The sequence below is a fragment of the Trichechus manatus genome, unplaced genomic scaffold (genome assembly GCF_000243295.1).
Source record: "Trichechus manatus latirostris isolate Lorelei unplaced genomic scaffold, TriManLat1.0 scaffold00028, whole genome shotgun sequence".
Classification (NCBI taxonomy): domain Eukaryota; kingdom Metazoa; phylum Chordata; class Mammalia; order Sirenia; family Trichechidae; genus Trichechus; species Trichechus manatus.
In genome coordinates this window covers 17254856-17282133 of record NW_004443964.1, presented here as the reverse complement: position 1 = coordinate 17282133, position 27278 = coordinate 17254856, and the positions used below count along the sequence as shown (strand labels likewise).

General features: G+C 44.7%; 1 protein-coding gene across 5 annotated transcripts in view; it reads right to left on the bottom strand.

Moving 5' to 3' along the window:
• The window catches only part of TEX2 (testis expressed 2), a 120137-nt gene that overhangs the window by 15785 nt on the left and 77074 nt on the right, over positions 1-27278 (bottom strand). For 4 of the 5 annotated variants that reach the window (XM_023729347.1, XM_004374213.3, XM_023729346.1 and 1 more), the window contains 3 exons: positions 21402-21548; positions 16290-16389; positions 6065-6197 (listed from right to left, as the gene is read on the bottom strand). In XM_023729347.1, the coding sequence (XP_023585115.1) occupies positions 6065-6197; positions 16290-16389; positions 21402-21548 (380 nt within the window). The remainder of the gene's footprint in view (positions 1-6064; positions 6198-16289; positions 16390-21401; positions 21549-27278) is intronic. The other variant, XM_023729348.1, reaches the window with a different exon arrangement.

The following is a 27278-nucleotide window of genomic DNA, read 5'->3' as shown; positions in this document are numbered from 1 at the left end:
TCAGAGGAGCCAGCGCTGGAAGATTCCTCATCGCTATCGGCCAGACAGTATGCTCTGGGCCTGCAACTGAACAGGGGGAGAATCACCACCATGCCTGCTCATCACTCTGCTTCGAAAGAACACACACACACACACACACACACACAAGCACTCAACCACAGTGGAGTCAAGATATAACTGCTGCAACACATTTTATCATTCTCTTCAACCCACCCATAAGGGAAGAAGCTCAATCCAAGAGTCCTTGGACTGGCATTGTTGCTTGGGAGACTCTTCAGTGCCAAGTCCCTTAACATGAACACAGGGGACTTGGGCCTGGAAGAGATTGCTTGCAGCATGCGTCAGAAGGACAGGTGGTGGTAGCATGATACAGTCCACGCAAAATGCAGTGATTTCATTAACAGTGCAGAGGTAGCTGGGGGGTGATGAGTGGAAAGAACGGATGGCTGCAAGGGTGAGGTGACAGCTTATGTTGGAGAAATGACTGCCCCTCGGCAGATGATGATAAGGATTTTCAGGCAAGTGCTTGACTCTGGCTGAGTTCAACAACACTCATGCCTTCCTGGCTTACTTACCCCAAAGTTAGTTTTGACCCAAGACTCCTTCCTAGCAAAAGTTCATACCTTACCCCACACCTGAGGGTCACAGAAAAAGCCACCAACCACAAGGTACAAGTCTCAAGGGACTCTAGGAAGCAACTGACATAGGAACCTAGGAACCTTCTAGAGAAGTAAATTTAAAGACCATCTTTTTACTAAAGTAATAATAATAAAACACCTCATCTGAGAACAATGTTCCTCACTGATCCTTCCAGGCTGGACACTTGGTCTGCAGTGGCATGGGGCTTGCTGGAAATGCTCAGGGTGCCCCTCTGAGAGGCACTGAGGGCTTCTTGGTCAAGCTTTTGCCGCACTGGCAGAGCCCATCTCTGAGGCCCAGAGTCTTAACTGGGATGAAATGAGTAAAGGACAGAGTAGTTTCTGAACACTGTTAAGCAACCAATGGTCACTAAGCAGAGGCTAGGCCTTGTATTTCTGACAAGGACAAATTACTCAGAAGATCAAGGCTGTGGAGCTCAGGTCCTAGCTCCCTGCAGCTGCGATTCTTTTGTTTTCTCTGATGCTGTCCCTGGGCCACCAGAAGCCCAATGGGCAGTCATCTCCTGGCCAACAGGGGCCAAGGGCAACCAAGGGCAGAGTGCATACACCAGCATGGACTGGAAGGCCCACGAGAGGCTCCAGCAGGGTGCACTGGGGGTGGACCAAAGCCTCCGCCCCTGAAACAGGAGCCCGGCTGTAAGAGGACCTCGCAAGTGTCCTGCCCACAGGACACGTGAATCCTTCTCAATCCTGGCTCTGAAACACTAGAGCCAACTGCTTCAGCAAACAGGCTTGAGAAGAACATTACAGGGGAGCTGCCTCAGCAGGAACAAAAGCCTCTTGTCCCTCACCCTGCCTGCCCTGCCCAGGAGCAGCCCCTAATCAACTTTCTTCCTCCTTCCAGAACCTGGTTAGTCCAGGAAATGCTTGCATTCATTCCTGGTCACAGAGCCATTGCAGAGCTTTTAGTGGTTAGGCAACCCTCAAAAAGAGATCTTCTTTTATTTAACATGTACATAAAAACCAAAAAACCAATTGCCATGGAGCCGATTCTGACTTATGGCAACCCCACGTGTGCAGAGTAGAACTGCTCCATAGGGTTTCCATGGCAGATTGCGAGACCTTTCTCCTGGGGCGCCTCTGGGTGAGTTCAAACTGCCAACCTTTTGGTTAATAGTCAAGTGCTTAACCAGCTGTGCCACCCAGGGACTCTAAGATGTACATAGTAAAAATGTAATTCCTAAGAAAGCCTAAACTGGGTCTTGGGGATCAGGAAAAACAGGAACTTAAATCCCTAAGATTACACAACCATCTCGGAAACTTATCTTTACTTCTCCTCTGGTAAGAGGTCTGTGCTCTCTCTCAGACCTAGCGATGCTGGGGATGGAATCTGTGTCCTGTACAGCACAGGTTACCTGCTCCTCATCCACAAAGCATAAAAGGCTGCCTGGAAGACCTGGAGCCCCAGTGAAATCTGCTGAGCCACCAGTCCCCTCGTGTGCCCACTGGCATTTGTCACACCTGGTAGCCTCGGGGCCCTGGGCAGAAACTGGCAAAGGCTGTGCACTGCAGCAAGCTCTCAGGTTCCTGAATTAATCCTCTGCAGGACAGACAGCAGGACAACTTCTGTGGCTTGAAGTTAATAATGTAAACCATGCTATACCAGCTAAAGCAGATCAGACGACATAAAATTCTGATTTTGTCAAAATGGTATCTCTACTCTCTGCACTGTGAGCTGTTAGTATGTGGCACCCAATACTTCTTAGATGTATAGCTAAATGTGTGGCTGACGTTCAGTTTTATAATTAAGGACACTCATTTTATGATCGCAACCTTATGATTTCAGCACGAACTTCAGAGAAAGACACTCTGCATATCCTTATACAAGATGTGCTATAATGCAACTAGCCTAATATTTTTAAACACATCTCAGAGTTCCAGATGAGTGTGATATCCTCTGGAAGGCTTATTCCAGTTATGCTGCCTCTGCTAAAAACCTTTCTGGAAATGTGTCCGGAGTCACACATAAGAAAGAGTGAATTATTTCATCACGGGTACACTGTCTTGGACCAAACATTTTATTTCTTGGTCTCATATCCTTTCTGACTGACTTCTAGCAATTTCTCAAAGATCCAATCCATCTACGAAGCAGGATGATTTGCGGTCACTCAGGATAGTTAAAAAAAAAAGTCACAGACTCTGGGGGCAATAATAAAAATAAGCTCCAAAAATGCTTAGGGAAAAGATGCATAACTAGGTTAAACAGCCCCATGAGACGTCTGCCTTGAGGGGACCATACTCATGTGAATATATTCATTTTCTTTAAGAAAAATGTGTCCCACACACCTGTCACAGACAAATGTGTGCATGCATCTACAGGACTAGACTGAGTCAGAGAGTCACCTGCAAACCCAGAACTTCAGGGTGGTGTCTGCAAACCTAGAATTTCAGGTGGTGGCTCTGAGCACACTGTGGACTAGTGGCCCAATATGCAGGTCAGAGGGGCTGCCACATGGCGATCTGGACACTGGGCCCAGGCTGCAGTGGGAGCTGCAGTGGCAGAACATGAGCAGGGCAAGTACTTCCTCATAGGACACGCTCCACTCCACTGTTCAGTTAAAGAGCACCCAGCTTACAGAACGTCTCCTTTTTGATCCTTTTCATGTCAATTCCTATAGTTAAGACTGCTCAACTCACTACACCGAATTCCATTTTGAGTACCTTACTGCCTACGAGTTATATTACGTTAACTACAAATATGTAACAAGAAAACCATCTGGGAAGTAACAGGACTAAAGGAAAAATGCCCGCAGACATGAAGTGTACATACACTCCAAAGGGAAAGGACACCACTGGAACACAGTAACATAAATTTCTCACTATGACCCTCAGGGTAACAGCGTGAACAAACTTCCTACCAGTAGGTAGGACTTCCCAAAGGTGGAGCAGTATCTCCTCAGAGACTCCCAGAGAGCACAATTGTTTACAACTTGAAGGGGACTGAAGAAAACAGTGAGACAGAGCAGAGAGGTCCTGCCAGAGCAGGAAACAGGGGCAACCCTGGCTGGCGAGTGAGGCCCCACACAGGCAGCCACAGGCCAGAAGGGAGCGCTGCTGAGGGCCAACTCTGAGACATTCTCCTCTTAGGCGAGGTTTAACACTAAGGAAAATGTCAGTGTCAAAGGTCACATGCTTAATAGGGCTGCTATGTATACTGAGTTCCGTGTCTCCCTCTGGTATTCCGCCTCAGGGTGATTCCATATGCTCATGAGTGAAGAAGTGGATTCTGGAATCATCTCTGGGGTTAGGTTCCTAACTTCAGAGGCTCTCGAAGCTCCTAGAAACTGTGGGCCAAATGGTGTATTTGGAGCATTTTCTGGGAGAAGGATCCATTTTTCCAAGCCCTTATCTCCCAAATGAAGTGCTTTTGGATTGTATTCTTCCTTGCTTTTAAAATTAACGGACAGCCAATTAGACCATCAATATTTAGACTAACACCCTCACAGGAAGAAGCAAAACATTTTATACCAGACTTCTAGGAGAAAAAATGGTATGTTAGAAATATATTAAAAATAAAATTTAATTCTATCATCTTCCTAAAGCAGAGGCTTTCGTTCAGAGAAATCTTAAACAGGCGTTACCTCTGGTCCCCTGAAAAGGCAAGGCAAGGCAAGAAGCCCTCCCCTCACAGTCTAGAGAAGTACTGCGTGCTCAGAAATATGCCCATCCTCTGATCGGCCAGTTTATGAATGTGAAATTGTACCAAGAGAGCCCACAAATAACAGCGAACGTGGAACACCTAAGGGGCAAAGATCTTAAGGACCTGCCGGTGTTGGGGTCCCGGCATTTCTGTGCCGGCAGGGCTGTTTCCAGAAAAGGCTCCTTGCACAAACGCTCTGACTGAAGTTTGTTCTGTCCGGCTCCCATTTAGTCAGGCCTCATTGTCAACAAGAGATTTCATGAGTGCTTCTGCCCACAGCGCTTCATTTTCTAGGTAGCCAGTTCCCACAACCCTGACTTCATGATGATGCTCATCTGTGTGTGGGGGTGGGGTGGGGACATGCAGGGACAAGAAGTTGAGTCTAACTAGAGATTGAGATCAGGCCCCAGCCATTCAAACCAGGGACATGCGTAAGACTTTCCTTGCCAGGAAAAACACTCCCCGTCTCAGGCCCACAGACTATGCCGTTATGTCTAGGAACACGATGGAAGGACAAGCGTCTTGATGGCTTCAGATGGCACCAACGAGAGACTTCGCACTAACAGGGTGTGAAATGCTACACGCAGAGCTGATAAATACCACTCACCAGAAAATACAAATCCACAGATTGCCGAGTCCAAACACATTTTAACAAACAGCAGAAAAATGAAAGGAAAACAGCACAGATAAAGGTTAGAGCGCATACAGCAGGTGAAAGTCTCCAATGAGTAAAAGAGAGGCATTTCATTAAGTAACCTGGATAAATCAGAATAATCCAAGTAAAAGAACATTCAACATTCAATTGGGACCCAACTTCCCCAATCTGCTTTACCACAAGCATGAATAAAGGCATTAGGTCAGTATCCTAACTAAGTAAAAACCCCAGTCTGTGTCTTATATCTGGACCCTGACAAGGTGGCTCCTGGCAGCGTTTTCCTGTCATCGCACCGTTAATTTCATGTGAAAGAAGGAAAGATGTGGGAAGCAGACCCCAGTCGGCATTTTTAATTTGGTAAAAACAGTAATATTCATTTAAATTTGTAGTCAAAAGGACTCATTTTTGAGGTGCGTGGGAATGTAAAAGTGCCATCTTCTGTAAAAAAATCAAGCTTCATTAATTACCCCACAAATTTGAAATTTTTACAAGATCAGACAAACTGCACAGCAGATGCACTATCTACAAAGAGAGGAATTCACTAAGCAAACCAGTAGCGTATGATTTAGGGAAAATGCTTCTCAAAACACTTTCGCAGCACCCGCTGGGCTGTGAAATCGATCACCTAATTATATATATTTCTGACTTTATGATTAAAGCTGACAGATCCCCTAGGGACCTAAGCCTGGTCCACACAATGCTGTCTGCGGCTGAAAGTTGAAGAAGGAACTTCTGTAATGATGATTCTGTTCAGGGAGCATCATTGCTCAGATGAGCTTGTGCTGCTTGTCTGAGTCAGTGGTGCTTTCTGGGTAATTGATAAACTGTGTGCACCGTGGCTAGCACCGAGATCAAGAGGCGCTGCCACAGCTGAGCAGAGGTGGTGACTCGTGGTCCATCGAACGCTGCTCTGGGTGATGGGGGCTGGCTGTCTCTGGGGGTGAAACTAGGAAACCATTCCCTGAAGTACTCTGGGGTCTGGGAGCACTTACACAGAAGCTCACTCAACACCCAGGGCCACTACACATCCAACCCCCTGCTCTAAGGTGGGAGGTGGAGGCTGGTTCCCCAGGGTTGGGTTTCGTTTAGGAAATGCATATAGCCCCTTACCCTTCTTTGCCAATTTCTCCAACCTTCAGGGCTTCAACAAGAGGCTCTTTACCTAGTTTGGTCAAATTCATTTTGGTCTCGAGAGTCATCAGAAAGGACCCATTGTAGGACATTTCCAAATCAATCCAGAGTCCTGGAGAAATGGTGAAAAAACAAAAGTTTTTTTTCCTCCCTCAAAGAAACATACGACCATCAATGACAATATGAAAATCTGTATCTTAAAGTGTCTAAGTGGGCATCACATTGAAAGTCTGCATTTCGCTTGAACCCCCAATACACACAAGAAGAGACAGTGAAAGCTTCTGGAAATGGTTTCAAGAGATGCCAGCATTTCAGTATTCATTAGCATGGTCACGGTGAATTCGCAACATGTTAGGGCTGGAAGGCCTCCATCCTCTGGTTTCTTCTCCTCACATTATGTAAAAAAATACACAACTCCCAGCAGAAGGAATTGGCTTGATCCAGGGTACAGCCTGGATGAAGTCTCCTGATTCCCTCTCAGTTACGAGGCAGAAGAGAAGTGCAGAGACTTCACTGCAAACTGGGTCCTTCTTTAGGGACACAGGTGAGAACCACAGTCTTTCTTAAAATTATCAAGATGGAGAGGGCACAGAAAATGGTTCAGATTTAGCTTGGCACAATAGAAACAGTGACAAAAACTTTTAGAAACCCCTTTCCTTCTGGAAATTACCTAGTAATGGAAGCAAAAGAATTAACTTTCTATTCCCAGGATTACCCAGATAAAATTGGGTAACCCCTGTGTACCTTAATTTAAAACCTTATTCCCTAAAAAAGATACTAATGCTAATGAGATCATATCAAAGAGGCTTTAGCCTTGAGAATTTCACTGGGATGGCCACCATCAGAAGTGGCCACTGACTAGTAGTCTAAAATGCAAATAGGGACCATCTCAGGACTCTCTTCTACTTGAAGCTCCTAAGATTCAGCAGGTAAGACAGGCAATGCTGTGATTTTTCAGGCTCAGAACTCCATACTATCTCATGGACTATCAATCAAATGGGATCCTTCAAGTGGATGGTTAAATGTTAATAAACTTTTATAGACCCTCATAAAACAAATGACAACATCTAAAAGGAAGCAGGAAATTAACCTAAAACCACTGTTATACACAGCAGCATTTTCAAGCAATTACACTAAATAACTCGTCCCCCATTTGGCCACCACCTCAGATAAAAAGCTTTGCTTAACCTCAAGATGTACTAACGGTGTAATTCCTCACTAAAGTCAGAATAATTTCCAGTTTGTTTTCAACAAATTCTTTTTCATGAATGACCTGTTTTAATTAAATGCTATGCAGAAGACTATGATTGTTTTTTTTTGCAGCAATACTCACAAAGCGGCTTTATTTCTTGATTACATTAAGCAGTCAAAAAAATTAATTAGTTTGCTCTTCAAAGGTACTATTACTTGAAATAAAGGGCACATTTGCTTTAATAAAGACATTTAGTCATCAACTGCTCCTAGTAGGAAGAGGAATGAGGTAGAAGGCTAGATTTTAAACTCAATATAAAAAGAACATCAATAAAGAAGGCATTTATTGTTGTATAATATCTCCAGCTTTATCTGAGAATCAATACATTCAAAATTACCTGGTTGCTGTATGGATTCAGACATAATCATCTCTTTTGAAAATCCTAGTCAGTTTTCCAATAAATATTAATAGTTTGTATTACCTCTGAGGAGCCCTGGTGGCACAGTGGTTAAGTGCTACGGCTGTTAACCCTATAGGGCAGTTCAACTTTGTCCTATAGGGTTGCTATGAGTCAGAATCCACTCGACGGCAATGGGTTTACTACCTTTGAAGGTTGTCATATTAAAGGTACCAAAATCCTACTTCTCATAAAATAGAAAAGGAGCTCTGGTGGTGCAGTGGTTAGGCGCTGGCTGCTAACTGAAAGGTCGGCAGTTTGAACCCACCATCCATTCCACAGGAGAAAGCTACGGCAGTCTGCTTTCCAAAAGATTTACAGCCTTGGAAACCCTATGGGGCAGTTCCACTCTGTCCTATAGGGTTGCTATGAGTCAGAACTGACTCTATGGCAGTGGGTTTAAAAAAACAAAATACAAGGTTTTGTTTGTCTGTTTTATCAATTAGGGGATTTGGATGTGGGCTTACTAAAGTGCTGGCTCACGCAAGTCAAGTGGACATTCCACCTGATCATGTGGGGTCCAGGAGCTCAGGCAGTGCAGGCCAAGGAAAGCATGGAGCCCAGCCAAATAGATGGGGCTTGAGTCTTACTAAAGTTTCTTAATCTCCGTGCCTTGGTCTCCTCATCTGCACAATGGAGACAACACTGTCTCTTCCGGGGATTGCTGTGTACAACCTGGAGCCTGGCACACCACGACCAGGTCTCTTTCCTTTCTCCGCCATTGCCAGCCCCACTTCCTGACTTCCACAAGTCCTGGCTCTGGCCTAGCTTACTGCTGTCGCCATGGCAGATGGGAGACAGTCCAGAAAAGGCCATGGGGCCAAGAGGAAAGAGGCTGCACTGAGGGGTCCAGGAGGGGAAGAGGCCTGGACATCTGATTAGACCTCCTAAGGGGGATGGGATCTGTTTCTTATACCATTGTACTGTATTTTTATGCAAATAACACACACCTTCTAAATTTGCTTGCCAACTACATCCTCCCCCCGCCCAAGGCATTTTCGTAAGTGTGCTATGCTAATTTTTTTTTACAGCAACATGTAAAAAAAATTGGCATAGCAACGCTTATGAAAATACCTCGAGGGAGGAGGGTGCAACTGGCAAACAAACATAGAAGGTACACGTTATTTGCATAAAAATATGATATATCCCCAACGAGGTCCACCCACAGGGCCTTACTCACCCGTGGCACTCAATGAACATATGAAGGAGACAAGGATGGTTTGAGAACTTTTGAAAAACAGATATAAAATACAAATAAATATTCCAACAAATTACTGTAATACGACATTCTTGCATTCAGATGAGGGCAAGAAGACTATTTTAGCCTTAGGTGCAAAGGAAAACTTGCTTCTGTGACAATGATTCAGCAGGCAAAATGTACCCTGAAAATCTGGGAGCAAGCGCAACTTGGAGCTGAGACCAACTGGTAACCTAAAGGTGAGTCATAACCTGAGTGACTGAGAGATGAAATTAACAGTTACTAGAAAGGTTGTCTTCCCACTGGTGATAAATGTAGCAACAATGAGAAGATGGGGACATACATTGTTCCATGAGTGGCATCTTAACTCTAGCATAGCTGAATGCTAGTAATCTAGAAAATGCAGTAACAGAACTTTTTATTTTTTTGCTCTTGACAAATGTTAAGGCTTTATTGTGAAGCATTTCATGTAAAATGCTGCTTTCTGTAACCATCTGCTCTTGGTAGCACTCAAGGACAAATACCAGAAGTCACATAGCAGGACAATTTTTGATGCCTTAAATGAGTAAGGCAGTCAGCCCTGAGAGGTTCTCTGGAAAGGGGGCTGGGGACATGAACACAAGGGGCCTCCATGTTGAGAGGACATCCAGTGGTCAAGGTGGTGCCTGATTATCAGTCAGCCCCTATAAAACCAGCGCTTCATCTGGCAATCCCGAAAACACAGCTGATGATGAAAATAGGAGCCTCTTCAGTCAGTCTTCACGTGAGGACCTGTGTGGAGTTCATACGGCTGGTTTTCCACTCTTTGGCCTCAGGAGGGAAGTTATCAGTTACCACCACCACCACTCAGAGGGATACTGCAGCAAAAGTCACATCTCATTCCACCTCAAAATGTTTGAGTTTCTAATGCAAGATATCAGAGCTAAAGACATTGAGATGACTCCTGCTCTCCAGGGGTTTATGCTTGAAGAGGAATGAAGATGGCCAGTGCTGGTGCTGGTGCCAGTCCAACTGTGATGCCACCAGAGAGGACAAAACTGCCTTGGTGCATGTCCCCAGAGATAAGGAGTAGCCCCAACTAGAGCAGAGGTTCTTCTGCTTTCTCCCTGGTTTGTTCTATTTGACAGACCCCACACCTAAGTAACAGTGCTACTGTGGCCATATAAATCTAGTCATTTCACTTAGCAGTCCATGGTTTTATTACTATTAAAATAACTAAAAGGCATCAGTCTCATTGGAATAGGCTTCACAGAGCACCTGCTGCTCTGAAGGAGTGAGGAGAAACTAAAGCCAGGGCTTTGAACTGGTTTGTTCTGGTTTGAACCCCTGCTGAGAATTTGCATTTCCACCCCAGATACACTGAATCAGAATCCGCATTTTAACAAGATCCCCAGGTGATTCTTATGTATAATGAATTTCAGAACCACTGCTCTACTAATGGTTCTCAGAATTAGTCCCTGACCAGCATTAGCATCGCCTGGGAACTTGTTAGAAATGCAAATTCTCAGCAGGGCTTCCAACCAAGGGAACTAGCTTAAAGCCCTGCCTAAAGCTTGCTCACCTGAGCTTGGTCCTCTTGTGACCTACTCCTCCATTCTCCTCCACCTGTAATTACAAGTGGCTGATCTGCACTCTGAAAGTCAACCTTTGGCGTCTGAAGAATAAAACTACAGGCAGTTCCCGGGTTACGAACAAGTCAGATGTTCATAACCCGGGACTGCCTGTACTTCAAATGCAATATCTGATAATATATTACCAACAGCAGACGTCTGAGTGATTCGGCTCTTAAAAGAAAAATGCATTAGTGATTGTTTTGTTCCTGGCAAACAGATTGGTGCCATATTGCTCATTCAAATACCACAGAAAATCAGTGTTTGGATGTATCTTTTAGGATAGACATCATTTTTAGCTTTGTTTCCTGTAACTGTTCTTTGAAACAGAGCTCTGCCTCTTCAAGGTTGACACTGTTGCAAATCAGAGTTCCCTCTCCCCAACCCACCCCCAAGCTCCACAGCAGGTATTTTTTCTTTCTGTAACACGATCCAGCCGGAGCATGAGTGTGTCATTCCCATCAACAGTGAGTTCTACACTTGGCCCAGCCTCGGTTCTCAGGCCTGGGCAGCCACGATCGCCACAGCTGCTCTTCTAACGTCTGCTACTCAAGAGGGCAGAACGGAGCAACACGAAGGTCACAGATTGACTCTGGTTCCAGTTTTCTGCAATATTCAGTCGGCAAAGTAACTTCAGCCCCAGCACTGGATACAGGGGGCAGGCACTACAGGTTGACCCCAAACACAGCTATGGGGAGTGGACACCCACACAGTCATGACTAAGGGCATCTCTGGACAGACAAGGCTCTATCTCCTGTGGGAATGAGGTAATTTTCCCACAGAATCTGGGACCTGCAGTCAAAACTTGGGTTGGCATCCGGGTATCTCAAGACAGGACAAAACCAGTATGGTTCCCCGTCCACGGAAGACTAGTTGCAGACTTGAATACCTGCAGCAAACATCGTGAAGACTAAACGGATTGATCTAAACTTGAGGGGCTGCAGTCCACAGCCTTGGTTCAGTTGACCCTGCTGACACACCTGTAGCACTGCTCTGTGTGTCCTCGTCCCAGGCACGGAAGATGAAAACCTGCCCCCTGACCCCCACCAGTGCCTTTAGGAAGTTTTTACAGCAGCAGCAAACACTCACTGATGGTTTCCCATGTGCCCCGTGGTGCTGAGACTTTACATGTAACATTTCCTCTCCACCACATCTGAAGGAGCAGACACTACTGCCATCACCGCTTCATGGATGAGGAAGCGGGTGTGGAGAGGTTAGTAACTTCCTGAGCTCCCACGCCTCGCTGGTGAAGGAGCAGTGCTCATGAGCCTCTGGCACTGACCTAGAAGCCACGGAACAGGACAGAAAGGCGATGCTGCGGGTGACATCTGGTGAGTCCCCTCACCCCCAGCTTCGGCTTACGCATCTAAAATACTGTGGGGTCTTGCCAGGAGATCCTGATTGCCTTTCAGGTCTAAATAGTCAATCTGCCTGGTTCCTTAAGGGTTTAATGAAGAGCTATACTTTCTAAATTAATTTTTATCTATAGGAAAAAAGATTAGGAAAGAACATACCAAAAAGGTCACCCTGCCCATCTCTCAACGGTGGAATGATGGATAGCATTATCCTTTTTGCCTTTTCTAAATATTCCAGTTTTCTCCACAGAAGTATTTGTTGAGTGAATGAATGAACATTATTCTAACAGAGTTAATAAAACAGCTGTAAAGAGCTTGGCTGAGAGGGATGGCCTGGTGGCCCCAGGACAGGCCTTGGAAACAGGGACCCAGGGCGGGTATAAGGGGTGGGGAGGGAAGCCGACTGAGGCAGGGAGGGAAACAGGCAGGCTCCTGGGCCTCCCTGCTGGAGCCGAACAGACAAAAGAAGACCCTGAAACCCCACACACACCTCAAGGCTAGAGGTGTGTGGAGAGGGGAGGGGTCAGAGCTAAGGCAGAAGGTGCACAGCCAGTTCGCAGTGGGGAGGGAGCTCCATCTTTCCAGCCATTTGCCATTGGTGGGGAGTGAAGACACCCTGGGAAACGGGAAAGGTGGGCATTTAACCTGATTTACTCACTACACTAGAATGGGCTGTGTGTCCTAGAACTCAGACCAACAGCTCCACTTAACACTGGGGCCATGAGAGTCGAGAATAACATTTTTCTTTCCATTGCTCCCACTAGGATCTGCCAGCTTTGAGCTGTCAGATGGATCAATGGGACACCACAGCCACCACATTCTAAACTCTCCAAGAGCAGCCGCAATAATGATGGTAAAAACAATAGCTAGCACTTACACAGCGCTTGCCTTGCACCAGCTACCGTTCTCAGTGCCTTCTGTGGATTAATTCATTTAATCTTCACATTGCTTATGAAGTAGGTGCTGTTAGTATGCCCATCTGATAGCTGAAGAAACAGAGGGCAGGAAGGTTAAGGCACCTGCCCAAGGCCTTGGAGCTGTGAACCCTGAAGTCACTCCAGGGCTAGTGGTGCTCAGAGCTACCGGTGTACCCTGCCTTAAGAACAGCATCCCCTTCTCCTCGTCCTAGGATGGAAGGATCCAACCAGCTCTGGCCTGAAAACTCCTCCTGAGCACTAATGCGCAAATTAGGAAACATTTAAAAGTGGGGGGAGGGGGGATGATCCCTCTGGAGGGTGTGTGTGTATGTCCTTAGAGCTGCTAAAGCCTTCTTCACCCTGGGGAGCATTTCCCTGGAAGGTAAACTCCACTTTTTAAGAGTCAGTTTTAGCAAGTCACCCCAGATTTTACATTTCCTAAAAGGAAAGGTTTCCCTTAGAGCAAGAGAATCCAAACTGCACATTTCCTCTGTGTGCATTTCTGTTTTACCATCACATGCATCCTTTGCAGACTTGGGAAACACCTAATTCGATCCAACTTTTAAAAACTCACAGGCTTTATGTCATTATCCTTCCTTTTTTCCCTTGTTACATAAGCAGGTAGATCTCTAAAACTTGCCCTGAAAGGAGCTAAATAAGCCTCAAATGGATTACAAACCAGCAAAGCTCTGAACTATACAGTGAAATGTCTTTCCATAGCTCCTGTTCTAGAGGAACAGGAAAGAAACTTGAGGCTTAGGTGTTTGGTGACATTTACTCAAAGTCTGATTGTGAGATGAGGCTGCCCTGTGAGGTGAGGCTGTAGGGACACTTCTTAGATGCTGTCAAAGTCCACCTGTGGTCCTGTGCCCCTGCTTGGAAATTTCTACTAATTCAACAAAAAAACAGTCGTGAGATAAAAGATTGTTAACGCATTAGAAAACAGCATTTACATATATTATTTACTTTCTTTAGGCCCAGTTCTCAGGAGGGTTAGGTCAGCTGATCATTTATCAGCTTGTCACAGGTCAATTCCTCAAGAGGCAAAGAGCAAAGGGCAACAGGGAGTCAGAAGAAGGCCGGCAGCCCTTTTCCACTGGTGGTGTTACAGTTAACACACAAAAAAATTCATCTCACAAATTTTTTCCATGGGGGCTAAAAGAATTCTAGCTAAACTATTTGCAAAGAGTCTAAATCTTTTCTAGTTTTACTCTCCATTAACCAGAAATTAACCCAACCCAGGAGCACTCTGACTGACCACGGTGGAGACACGGTGAGGGGGTTACAGGTGATTAGTACTAGGTGGACTTTTAGATTTGCAAATAATACTCTGGACTGGCTTTCTCTGAAATCGATGCTATGCTAAAAACAGAAATATGGTCTCACAGTCAGCTGAAAGATATCCTTAGAGAGATTTGATGGAGTTGCTCACTGTAGCACTAGAAAATCTCTGTGTTTTCATCAAATGTACACAACAGAAGACAAATGATTTCACTAAATGTGATGCAACAGCCATCTGATATAGTGAGACAAAAGCAGCTTCTATACTCCACACATTTTACAAAAACATTTACTTCAGAACAAATACCCCTTTCTTGGAAAATTCTAATTATTCTCTCCCCTACCTTGTTCATGAGCTGAAGGGGTAACAGGCTCACTTGGAAAGCGCAGCTACAGTGATGAAAAAGTCTTCCATGGTGGTGAGACTTTTTTCCCTGCCCTGTCATAAGCTATTCCTCCCTACCTGGCTTGCTCCTCTTTTCACCAAACTCTTGTATACTAAATTTTCCTTGTCAAGGTTCTTTGAAAACCACACGTCCCATGGATATTGATGATGTCTCCACAACATGATTAATGTAATTAGTGTCACTAAAGTGTACACGTAAAAAATCTTAAATTGGCAGGTGTGTTATATATTTATCTTTACAACAATAAAAAGATTGTGATAAAAGAAAAAACCCCATGTGTCATAAAACATGCACAAATCTTTATGTTATAACTGTATTTAAACTCTCTCTACATTCTGATCAACTCCTTTTCCTCCACTCATAAGAGCAGGCACAAATATTGTGTCAGTAGCATGTTTTAAAAATCAAATCTGCAAACCTTCCTCAGCAGAGAACTTTTCTCTCACAATATTGCCTTAGAATATGGCTTCATTTTTCAAACACTTAATTGAGCACCTACTAGGAGTGGCAAGGAACAGAAAGATGTAAAACAAATAATTTGCAACCTAAAAGTGGGGTTGAGGTAAAGAAAGATGTGAATCCATATGATGAGAGGCAGCTCCTGGTGACGGGCCAGGGCCCAGGACCATACAAGGGGTCAGCGGGGCTGAAATCCACACCACTGCCTCCACCCTGGCAAGGGCTGAGGCCACCAGGGTAGGTCCTGAAACCAAAACCCGTTGCCGTTGAGTTGATTCCAACTCAGAGTGACCCTACAGGACAGAGTACAACTACCCCATAGGGTTTCCAAGGTCGTAATCTTTATGGAAGCAGACTGCCACATCTTTCTCCCATGGAGCGACTGGTGGGTTCAAACTGCCAACCTTTTAGTTAGCAGTGGTTACAATGCACCACCAGGGCTCCTTCCAGGGTAGGTACTGTTTCTAAATCACACAAAAGCTCAGGCCCCATCAGCTAGCATGTGGGCATCTTTGGGCTAGAGGAGGCCCTGTAAGGATCTGAGAAACTAGGATTAGGAGGGTGATCCCTGCTCTATTCCCCATCAGTTTAACGCCATGACTGTTAAGAAGAAAAGACACTTTTAAGCCATGAACCGAAACTAGCCCCTGAGGTCACCTTTTAGCTAAATAACAGATTGGCTCACAAAATAAAGACTATCACCCGTGAGTACTGTGCTCCTTTAAAATCATCTATATGAGACTAAACAGTTAACAATTACTTTAGAACAAAGATGAGAAGGTAAGGGGGCAGGGAAATAGACTAATGGAAACAAAACAGCCAGAACGGGGAAGTATTGAGAGTGTTCACGCATTGAGAAGAATGTAACCAATACCACTAAACAATCTGTGTAGAAATTGTTGAATGGGAACCTAAATTGCTGTGTAATCCTGCAATGAAAATACAATAAAATATTTTAAAAAAAGAAGAAGACACTCAACATGAAATACCAAAAACCCACTGCTGTCGAGTCGATTCCGACTCATAGCAACCCTATAGGACAGGGTAGAACTGCTCCACCAGGCTTCTGAGACTGTAATCTTTACGGAAGCCGACTGCTACATCTTTCTCCGATGAAGTGGTTGGTGGGTTTGAACCATCGACCTTTCGGTTAGCAGCTAAGCACTTAACCACTGTGTCACCAGGGCTCCTTCAACATGTAATAGATGGTTAAAAATAATCCCCACCCCCCTCCAAATACAAAGCCTTGGTACTGAATACACAGTGATGCAAACATTTTAACATTCATAAAAACGGTCAGCTCCTCTCTAGAGTCAGTTAAGAGTTACCTTGGTGATCAACATAAGGCTTGAAGGCCTGAAGGATTTTTGGCACAGCCACCCCCATGTCAAGTTCCGTCAGAGTCAGCTCATTCATAAAGTAGGGGAGCTGGAGGAAAGAAGCAAACAGTGGATGAGAAACGTTATTAACCTGGTAAAAGTGCTAAGGTAAGTTAGAATGCAACATACTCTTAGAGGGAATGGTGGCCAGTGTTTGGGGGATACATCATTTATTTAACCAAAATATACTGAGTGCCTACCACGTACTAGGCATCATACTGAAGACAGCACTGTGAACAAGTCAGGCAAGTGCCTTGCTCTCATGCGGTTAACACAGGAGAGGTGGAAACCGATGAATAAGTAGACAAATAAATAATATAGTTTCAGAGAGTGACTCGTGCTACAAAGAAAATAAAGCAGGTAACAAGACAGAGGGAGCCTGCGGCGTGGGTGGGAGTAGCTATTTTAGCTAAGGAGGTCCAGGAAGGCTTTTCTAAGGAGTGGCTTTTGACTAGAAATATGACGGTGGAAAAGAAGCCAGCCATGCTGGTTAGATGAATAGTGCCCAGAGTTGGCCAAAGTATGGGAAAATGAGCCTCTCTTAGACCATTAGTGGGGAGGAAGCGATTACAATAACATTTCCAATAAGCACACTTAGAACATGTATGACATCTTTTAAAAATCACATCCCTTTGACCTCAGGCTGGACACCTTCTGTTCCTCTTCTGGATCTGCGCTCCACCCTCTACCTGGAGACACTGGCCTATGTGAACCACTCTGGCTTCTAGTTGGGCACGGCCAATGGGATACACCAATGGGCAGGGGAGGTAGGGGCACGTGGATAAGAGTGTTGTAGGCATTTGTCCCCTCCACAAATCCCTCTACTGAAGGCCACCGCTGCTATCAGGTGGGCAGCCCTCTCCACAAGGCTACCTTTTCGGAGTTCCAGTAACTGCTCCTTGCCTTTGGCCCTTCAGGGAGCAGTAATAGCTCCCCACTGCTGCTAGCCCTACCTAGGGTGCTGATCTATCCCTTTTAGTCTCTCTACATCTGCCTACAGTTTTATAAATCTTTCTTTTATTAAACTCTCCCCTCAGGCTACCCCATCTGTCTCCTGCTGGGACCCGGAACTAATACAAACCCCCAAATCTATCAGTGGGGATTTATTCTAAAGGAAATACATAAGAGCACTGGTATCATGCTTAGGAAGTCCTACTTCACCTCAAGATTACAGAAAGAATTCATCTATATTTTCTCCTAGTGGATTTGTGTATGTATTTGTATTTTTGTTTGTTTAAATCTTTAATCCATTCAGAATTTTAGTGTAAGGCGTAAAGTAGGGATTCAACTTTATTTTTTTTTCCAAATGGCTCATCAACCGTCCCAAGCTGTTACTGAGTAACCAACCCTTTCCTCATTAATCTGTAATGCCATCTTTAAATACCAGATTTCCACTATACTGGAGTCTGTATTGAGCACTGTTTTCTGCCAGTCTCGAACTGCTTTTATTACCGTAGTTTCATATTTTTAAATCTGGCAAGCCCCTCTCCGCTTCGTTTTCCCCGAGAATTTTCTTATTCTCACAAGTATTTTAAGTATTTTTCTAGTTACACGTTAGAAGGATTTTGTAAAAATTTAGAATTACGAGTTTTTAAAAAATCATTTGCTGAATATTTCCCATAAAACAAGGCAGCACTTAGCCAGGTATGGATTTAACACTTAAGTTGCTGGACTACTTCAGCTGTCTCTCTGCAGAAAAACTTACAAACTTTTAGGATTCACCAGTCAGAGAATCTCACCTCTGATTTTGTTGGGGGACAAGGGTGCGGTGAAGAGATTACTTTAAAGAGATCACGATGCCTGTGATGAACAAAATGTGAGCAGAGGCAGTGCTCAAACATGCGTTTTTGAATTGGTGGTGGTTGTATTTGGAAAACCTTTTTCCAAAGAATCAGTGGTATAAGTGGTGGCTGGTTTTGTAGAGGGGAAGGGGCAGGCAGCAGTGACTGTCTTGTCTCAGGAAATGAGAGTTCAACAGCCTAAAAGTGCTCCATGGCCAAAAACGTAACCAAAATCCGTACCCGTGCCACAGCTCTTTATCTTCATTATTGCCATTCTAATAGCTAGTGTTTCAGGAGCACGCTGGGTTAGAGGCTCCGAGGGCTGGCCAGGCAATGTCACCACTTCCAACAGTGTTTCTATGGGAACACCAGTCCCACACTGAGCCACAGGAGCGAATACAGAGACAGCAGGAATACAACCGTGCCTCCTCTTCCCCTTTCCAGGACCCCCTCCCCCATCTTGCACCCTGCAGTCTCTGCAAGGGCAAAGGACGGACCTGAGACAGGACCTATGATGAAAGAGTGGGGGTGAAAGAAACTGAGAAAGATGGGGTAGGGGTGGGCCCTAATTGCCAGTATGCAGAATGGGGAAGGGAGGGCAGCTGGGCCTGGTTTCCTACTTATCCATCTGCCCGACCCCAAGATTCGAGACCATCTCTAAACTCTATCCACAACACACACAAACACCCCTCCTTGTTCAGATTTCTGCCTGGTTTCAAACTCTTGGTACTGGACTCTAGAGGAATCTTCTTCCTACCCGACCGGGGAAAGCATGGAAAGATCACTTCTCGTTCTTTTCAACCAGAAATGCCTCTCCTCCTACCCAAAGGGCACCTCAATGAGACAGGAACCCAGTGGTACGTTCTTTATCCTCCTGAGTTAACCCAACTGGGGACTAGATTCAGGTGTATGGGACACTCTCAGGTTGGTGGGTGGTAAGTGAGGGCTGCTTGCAGTAAGAGCAGCAGATACTGACACAGTCACAAGAGGCCCATAACCACCAAGGGTCCCAAGGTGGCGTGCAAGCAGCTGGCTGAGGCCAAGAGTGTATTTGCTGCTGGGCAGAAATTCAACTGGTTTTAAACCCATCACTGGGTACCAGATAACACAGAGGGCTGCTCTTTCACAACACGAATCTTTATCACCGTGAGGGGGACAACCTGGGACTGCAGGGCAAGGCTGGCAAAGAGTTCTTCCAGGGAAACAAGGAGACAGAGGAGATCTGTGTCACAGCTCAGCTCCTCCAGGCCTCACTTCTCTGTCCTCATGCTGGCTCTGGGCTGGCTGCTACCCAACACCCACTCCCTACTAGGTTTAAGGTACAGCTTCTCCAGGGGAACCTGGATATTTAGTCATAATAAGCATTCTTTCGGCAGGGGTGGTGGCAGGTTCAGAATTTGAGGAGTAATATTCTGTTGCCTTCCTGTTTAGTCCATTGCCCAGGGTCCCCTCTGGTCTGCAGGTCACTTCCTAAGGCAGCAGCTCAGGTGGGGGTGGAGGGCATGGAGATGTACTAAGGCTGATGGAGGGATACAGCCCCTGCCGCTGAACCACTGATGCTGTTGGATCATTTCCCCATTCTAACCTTTCAGAACTTCTGACCTCAAAAAACCAAAGGAAGCTTCAGTTTCTAAACTGCAAAAGCCCACATCAACTGTAAAGGGAGAAAATGAAAATAAAAGACTTTCCTTCAACTTCTTCTGCAGTGAGGAAGCTCACCATTCTCCACTAAGGGGCAGAGGCTCTACAGACTTCTGCCTCCAGAGAGAAGAGTGAAACACCTCCTCGTCAAGTTCATTCTGGATGGTGTGTAACAGGGAAGGCAGCTTCCTGTCTGGAGTTCACGCATGTCCTGCTTTCCATCTCACACTGCAAGGAGCCCACAGCCCTCCTGCTCATGGGAAAGCCCGAAACAGTATCTTGAAAAAGAGCGGTGGCAGCACGGTGGGTTTGCTTGACCTGGAAACTCAATGTTTCCATCATTTTCCAATAAGGAGAAGAAGTTTAGCGACCTCCAGGTCACATGCTGAACTCTCATTTCCTGAGACAAGACAGTCACTGTGCCTGCCCCTTCCCCTCTATAAAACCTGCCAGGAGAAACAGGTTCAATCCTCAACCCACCTTAACAGCACAAATAGGCTGTCACTTGTCCACAGAGCCCTCCCAAAATCCCTGCCCTGAATCCAGCTCCCTAAGCTCAGAAGGCAGTGCCTCCTCTTCATCAGGGGCTGGGAGGGGACAACACCGGCCCACAGCCAGCAGCCAGAGCTTGCTAGAGCATGACTAAGCTAGAAAAAGCTCTGTGCTTTATCCAAAGGAATGACAGAAATCGAACTGAACCTCCTCCATGCTCACATTTTCTCCTCATATAATTTTACCTCAGCTCATAGCTTCCTAACATGGAGTCCCTGAACTCTAAAATTGTGGGCAAAATTTGGTATCTATGTGCATTTTTCTAGGAAAAGGATCCAGGCTTCTGCTTCTCAAAGGAATTTATGACCAAAAGATTCAGAACCACTGACTTCAGCTACTAACCATGTAGTAAGCCTTCACTGAAGATTTGGGACCAAAGTTACTATTCCTTGGCTGGGTCTTCACCAGGTCAAAAACTTACTTCTCAGTAAGCTAACTATGGCCTCTTGGTTGGCAAATGAGTCATTTAATGACAATTACGAGAAATACTTATGCAGTTTAAACCCACTTCCAAGTGGGCCTGGATCAGCACTAGGATGGTTTCTTCAGCAGAGAGTGAGCCCAAAATAAAGTCCCATCTGGCCAAAAAGTAAAGGTCAAACGCAGACACATTTAGAGCATAATGCTAACCTTCCCAGCTTTGGGAGGGAACATGACTTGGGAAAGAGGTCTGAAATGGTCTGGCATTTTCCTCAGAACGTATATTGCTCGGTGTAGACCACTGTGAGGCTGAGGGCCCTGGACGTACAATTTGAGTTCATTACTAATTTAAAGAACAGAATTATACAAGACACACCCGCTACAAAAGCTCACATTTTCCCAAATCAAATTCTGGATCATCATCTAGAGTGGGTAACAGTGAGGGCAGCCCAAGGAAAAAGTAAACAGAAATGTTCCCTCAGTTCCCAGGTACAGTTTGGCCTACCATCAAGGCCATAGACCAGACATGCTTTTTGATAGGAACTTACTACCCTCACGTGTCATATGTTTTAAACTAAGTTATTTTTCACTTAGGGCATAATGATACAAAACTTTCAGAAATTAAGAAATGTGAAGAACCAGAAACCTCTCATGTAGAAAACAATACCTTTATTTTGCTGAGTTTCATTTGGATTTTCTTAGACACCAGATCAGACCAGTATTTCTCTCCTAAGAAGTCCCAAAACATTCTTCCAAGCAAGGCATTCACCCAGGCTTCCTGTTCTTCCTTCTCAGAGGGTAGAGCCTCTGGCAACTGGCAAGAGAAAAGGGGCCACAATTAGTTAGAAAGCAACCGGAGAACAAGACAGGTGCTTATTTTCATCAAGTCACTGAAGGTCCCACCCTACATGTGGAGATGAGGCGGCCACGTGAGTTGTACTTCTTCCCTATAAATGGCAGGTCCCACGTTATCTTGGTGAATAGAAAAAGGGAGAAACAAAAGCTGCCATCACAGCTAAAAACCTCCTCTTTGTCCATTGTCTTTTTCCACCAGTCTTCCTGTGAACCAGTAAGTATTTTACACAATTAGCTCCGCCAAATTACCTTGGATCAAAAATCAGCTTGGTATCAACATTCTGAATCAATGACATATCTGATCAAATGTCCACCTATCTTTTTTCCAGTGAAGGTCCTTGGATGTGTAATTGTCAAGCTGGTCCTCACCTAAGCAGAACCCAGTTCCCCAGTGGCCAGGACTCTTTATGTTCAGCCCAAGCCTTGAGATGCCAAGATTCTTGGGGAGGAGGCATGAGGGGGAAGCTTAAAAAATAATGATGGCTGGGTCTCACCCCCAGACAGCCTAATTTAACTGGGCATCAGGATTTTCAGAAGTTCCTTGATGATGCAATGAGCAGGTGAGGCTGAGAACCACAGCACTGGAGAAGACAGAGCCGCAAACTCTCACGGTTGTTCTCCCCAGTCTCAGCCCAGTGAAATACCCTGGTCCTCACCTCTATTTGATATTTCCATCTGAAACATGTGCCATGGCCAACATGTGAGGTGGGAGAAGAGCAAACCGGGGCTAGTCTCCAATTTCCAAGGCTAACTGTTAGACTAGATCCTGCCTGGAGAGAGCCAGGGATGAGGGGAAGAAGGGAGAAGTGGCAGCAACAGCCACGGAGGGTGCTGTGAGGTTTAAGTGGTCAGTACAGGTGATGTGCTTAGGACACAGTTAATGCTTGGAGATGTGGTGCTTGTTATTGTTGTTATCCACTGCCATGTGCCAGGCCCTCTGAGAGATTCTTTCTCATGCTGCCTCATTTACTCCTCACAACACCCCAGAAAGACAGGCTCTTTACGTCCATTTTACGGATGAGAAAACAGACCCGGAAGCATTCAGGGACCTGCCTGAGGCCCCTAGTTCACGAGCACAGCCCGACAACGCCGAGTTTCATTCTCATTCTTCTCCTGTTCTGTAAATGGCCCCTGGTGTGACAGACATTACCCTGTGCTGGGGTCTTTAATTAAACATTAGCCTTACAGAAACAACAGCCTTAGAAAGCAAAGACCAAAAGAACTAGAAGCAGAAATCTGTGAATTGCTCACCCTTTCCCCTCCCTCTAAGATCTATACAAACACCCCTGTTCTGCACTCACGGGCTGGCTGCAGTAATAAAACACACGTCACGGCAATACCCCAGACACTCTCATTGTCTCCGTGCCCCTTAAGGTGCATTCACGACAGTGCTCTGTTTTGGGCAGCTGTGACTGGGCCCACATCACAGCTATCGGGTGTACAGACCAGTGGCATAGTACACAGGTCACTTAGTGTGCATGGATTTGACACCTCAGGTCTGAGTACCCGTGAGTACCCCAAAGGTTTACGGCATGTAGTAAGTGTGACTTCCCAGAAGCCCGGAGTTTTGAGGTTCTGACACAGGTGAGCCAGTCACTGAGGCTTGAAGGCAAGCCTAGCGGACTGCTCAGCACCCACCTGCCCACTGGTCTTGTCAGAGCTTACGGTGTCTCTCTCTTTGGGAGTCTGGGGGTTCACTTAATTTTTTCAATCATATGTTACTGCATCTAAGGGGAGATATTTTATGTTCTAGGAGTCCTTCAAATTTGGGTATTTTCAGAGGTTTCCCTTGTGCATGTTGGTGAGCCTCGTTAAAAAAAACAAAACAAAAAACTGTGGTTTAAAAAATATATGTTAGTCATTCCATTTCAGAACACATGGGTCTAACTCATTCTTCTTAATGGCTGTATAGTATTCCATCTGTGCTCTTCTGGTGCTGCAATGTCTTTAGATATTAACCAGACCCTGAATGGAAGAGCAGGAGTCAGGCCACACATTGTACATGTTCTGTGAATCATTCTTCTCTCTGCGTAGACATCTCCACCTCATTCCAAGTTCTAGTTCAAGCTACTCTGTGGTTACATGAGATTATCTCAACAGACTTCTGAGTAAATACTCATCTAAGGACAGTGTCCTCCTGGCCATTCAGAGTGCCAGGTTGCTGCCCACCAGGGCACTGCTTGTCTTATTTAGATTTGCAGGCTACATAAGAAAATAGGTTACTCTTTCCCTTCTCAACTGGGAGAGTCTACCCTTTATTAATCTTTCTTTACAACCCTAGTTATTCACAGGCAACAAGTTTAGCAGAAAATCCCAAGGAAAAAAGGCTATTTCACAATTTATGCCTAAACCAGTACGATGTGATAAACAAATTTATGAAATAACTGACAAGCATTTTTTTTCCTCCTTTTCAACAGTTCCTTTTTCTAATGTAGGCTTTTCTCCACAGACTCACTGGGAACAAAGAAACATCCAAAAGCAGCAGAACATGGGCGATGCGTCAAAGAAGTCTTATAAACGAAATCTGGACTTAACAGGCTGGTAGAAGAACTCACTTCCAGTGCATGTCGTAACAGCGTAGATAATAACTGCTTAAAGGATAAATCTGCATACATCTCCTAATACTGCTGTTTAGCTGCAGGAAGAAATGTGAGGAGAATATTCATTTCACCATTTCAACTATAGACATACATTTAGAAATGGTAACTTTCCAGAGATTGTGCCCCACAAAAACGTTTGGAGAGTTCAGTGGTCTGAAGATAAAGCCAGGCCATCCTGTCTGAGTAGCTCTTGGGATATATTTATTAAAGACTAACCTCCAAAGTAAAGTAGTACAGAATTTACTTAATTTTGTGGTGTAACATTTTCTGTTACAGATGGCTAAGGACAGCCCTCATTTCTGTTATAAAGAGAGCTTAGTGCCTCTGCTCATAAGGTTTGGCCACACAAGGTCTGGTGCCATGAGTTGCAGAAACGGCTACTTACTCCAGGAGAAGACACACTGGAAGACCCTTCCTCCATGTTTGTTTGCTTTCCCCAATTATAAAAACAATACATACTCATTGTAGAAAACACCCACAATCCCGCTACAAACCCAAACAAAATTGGACCTAACAGGTCCAATATATGGCTGCAGCAGTATGTCGACAGGGAACTACCAGAAATTCAAGCTGGATTCTGAAGAGGATGTGGAACTAAGGATGTCATTGCTGACATCAGATAGATCCTGGCTGAAAGCAGAGAATACCAAAATGACGTTTACCTGTGTTTTACTGACTATGCAAAGGCATTCAACTGTGTGGATCATAACAAATTATGGATAACATTTCGGAGAATGGGAATTTTGTAACACTTAACTTTGCTCATGAGGAACCTGTACGTAGATCAAGAGGCAGTCGTTCGAACAGGAAAAGGGGATACTGCGTGGTTTAAAGTCAGGAAGTGTGCGTCAGGGTTGTATTCTTTCACCGTATCTATTCAATCTGTAGGATGAGCAAGTAATCCGAGAAGCTGGACTATATGAAGAAGAACGGGACATCAGGATTGGAGAAAGACTCATTAACCTGTGATATACATATGACACAACCTTGCTTGCTGAAAGTGAAGAGGACTTGAAGCACTTACTGATTAAGATCAAAGACCACAGCCTTCAGTATGGATTACAGCTCAACATAAAGAAAACAAAAATCCTCACAACTGGACCAATAAGCAACATCAAGATGAACGGAGAAAAGATTGAAGTTGTCAAGGATTTCATTCCACTTGCATCCACAATCAACACTCATGTAAGCAGTAGTCAAGAAATCAAAAGATGCACTGCATTGGGCAAATATGCTGCAAAAGATGTCTTTAAAGTGTTAAAAGGCAAAGGTGTCACCTTGAAGACTAAGGTGTGCCTGGCCCAAGCCGTGGTGTTTTCAATCGCCTCATATGCACGTGAAAGCTGGACGATGAATAAGGAAGACCAAAAAAGAATTGATGCCTTTGAATTGTGGTGTTAGAGAATAATACTGAATATACCATGGACTTCCAAAAGAATGAACAAATCTGTCTTGGAAGAAGTACACCCAGAGTGCTCCTTAGAAGCAAGGATGGTGAGATTATGTTGTTGTTTTTTTTCTTCTTTTATTTTTTCCCATACAAAAATTTATACATACATTGTTATGTGACTCTAATTGCTCTCCCCATACTGTGACAGCACACTCCTCCCTTCCACCCTATTCCCCATGTCCATTCAACCAGCTCCTAACCCTCTCTGCCTTCCCGTCTCACCTCCAGACAGAAGCTGCCCATTTAGTCTCTCGTATCTGCTTGAGCTAAGAGGCGCACTCCTCACAAGCGTCTCACATACTTTGAATATGTTATCAGGAGGGATCAGTCCCTGGAGAAGAACATTATGTATGGTAAAGTAGAGGGTCAGTGAAAAAGAGGAAGACCCTTGTCATGGGTTAAGTTGTGTTCCCCCCAAAATATCTGTCAGCTTGGCTGGGTCATGATTCCCAGTGTTGTATGACTGTGTAATCTGATGTGATTTCCTTACGTGTTGTAAACTCTATCACTGTGATGAGGTTATATGTGATCTGCTTATGTGCTGTAAATTCTATCACTGTGATGAGGTTATACTGATGAGGTTCACAAGATTAGACAGTGCCTTCATCCAATCTCTTCTGAGATATAAAAGAGAGAAGCAAGCAGAGACACACAGGAACCTCATACCACCAAGAAAGCAGTGCCGGGAGCAGAGCGTGTCCTTTGGACCTGAGGTTCCTGCGCTGAGATGCTCCCAGACCAAGGGAAGACTGATGCATCACAAGGACCTTTCTCCAGAGCCGACAGATAGAGAAGGCCTTCTCCTGGAGCTGATGCCCTGAGTTTGGACTTCTAGCCTACCGGACTGTGAGAGAATAAACTTCTCCTTGTTAAAGCCATCCACTCATAGTATTCCTGTTAGAGCAGCACTAGATGACTAAGACAACCCCCAATGAGATGGACTGACACAGTGGCTACAACAATGGGCTCAAGCATGACAACAACTGTGAGGATGGCTCAGGATCAGGAAATGTTTCATTCTGCTGTACGCAGGGTTGCTGTGAGTCGGAACCGACTCAATGGCATCTAACGACAACAACATGGTTTTGGATCTTTTCTTTTTTTCTTTACAGATTTATTGAGATATAATTCATATACCATACAACTCACCCTTTTAAAGTATACAATTTAATGATTTTAGCATATTCACAGAGTTGTACAGCTATCACCACAACTTTAGAAAAATTTTATTACCCCAAAAAGAAACCCCTTACCCATTAGCAGTCACTCCCTATTCCTCCCCAACACTTCCCCCATATCCCCAGGCCTAAGCAACCACTAATCTACTTCCTGTGTCTTATGGATTTGCCTCCTCTGGACATTTCACATAAATGGAATGATACAATGTATGGTCTTTTAACAGGTTTGCAGCATGTATCAGTATTTCATTCTTTTTTTATTGCAAATAACATTCCATTGTATGGATAGGCCACATTTTGTCCATTCATCAAATGGAGTAATTAATTAATTAAAAGGATAATCTATGAATTTATGTGGAGTGATTTCAAGAATATATTGGCAAGTGAAAAAAAAAAAGAAAGAAATGTGTAATTCATAGTATGCTACATTTTGAGTTAAGACAGAATAGAAATTAATACAG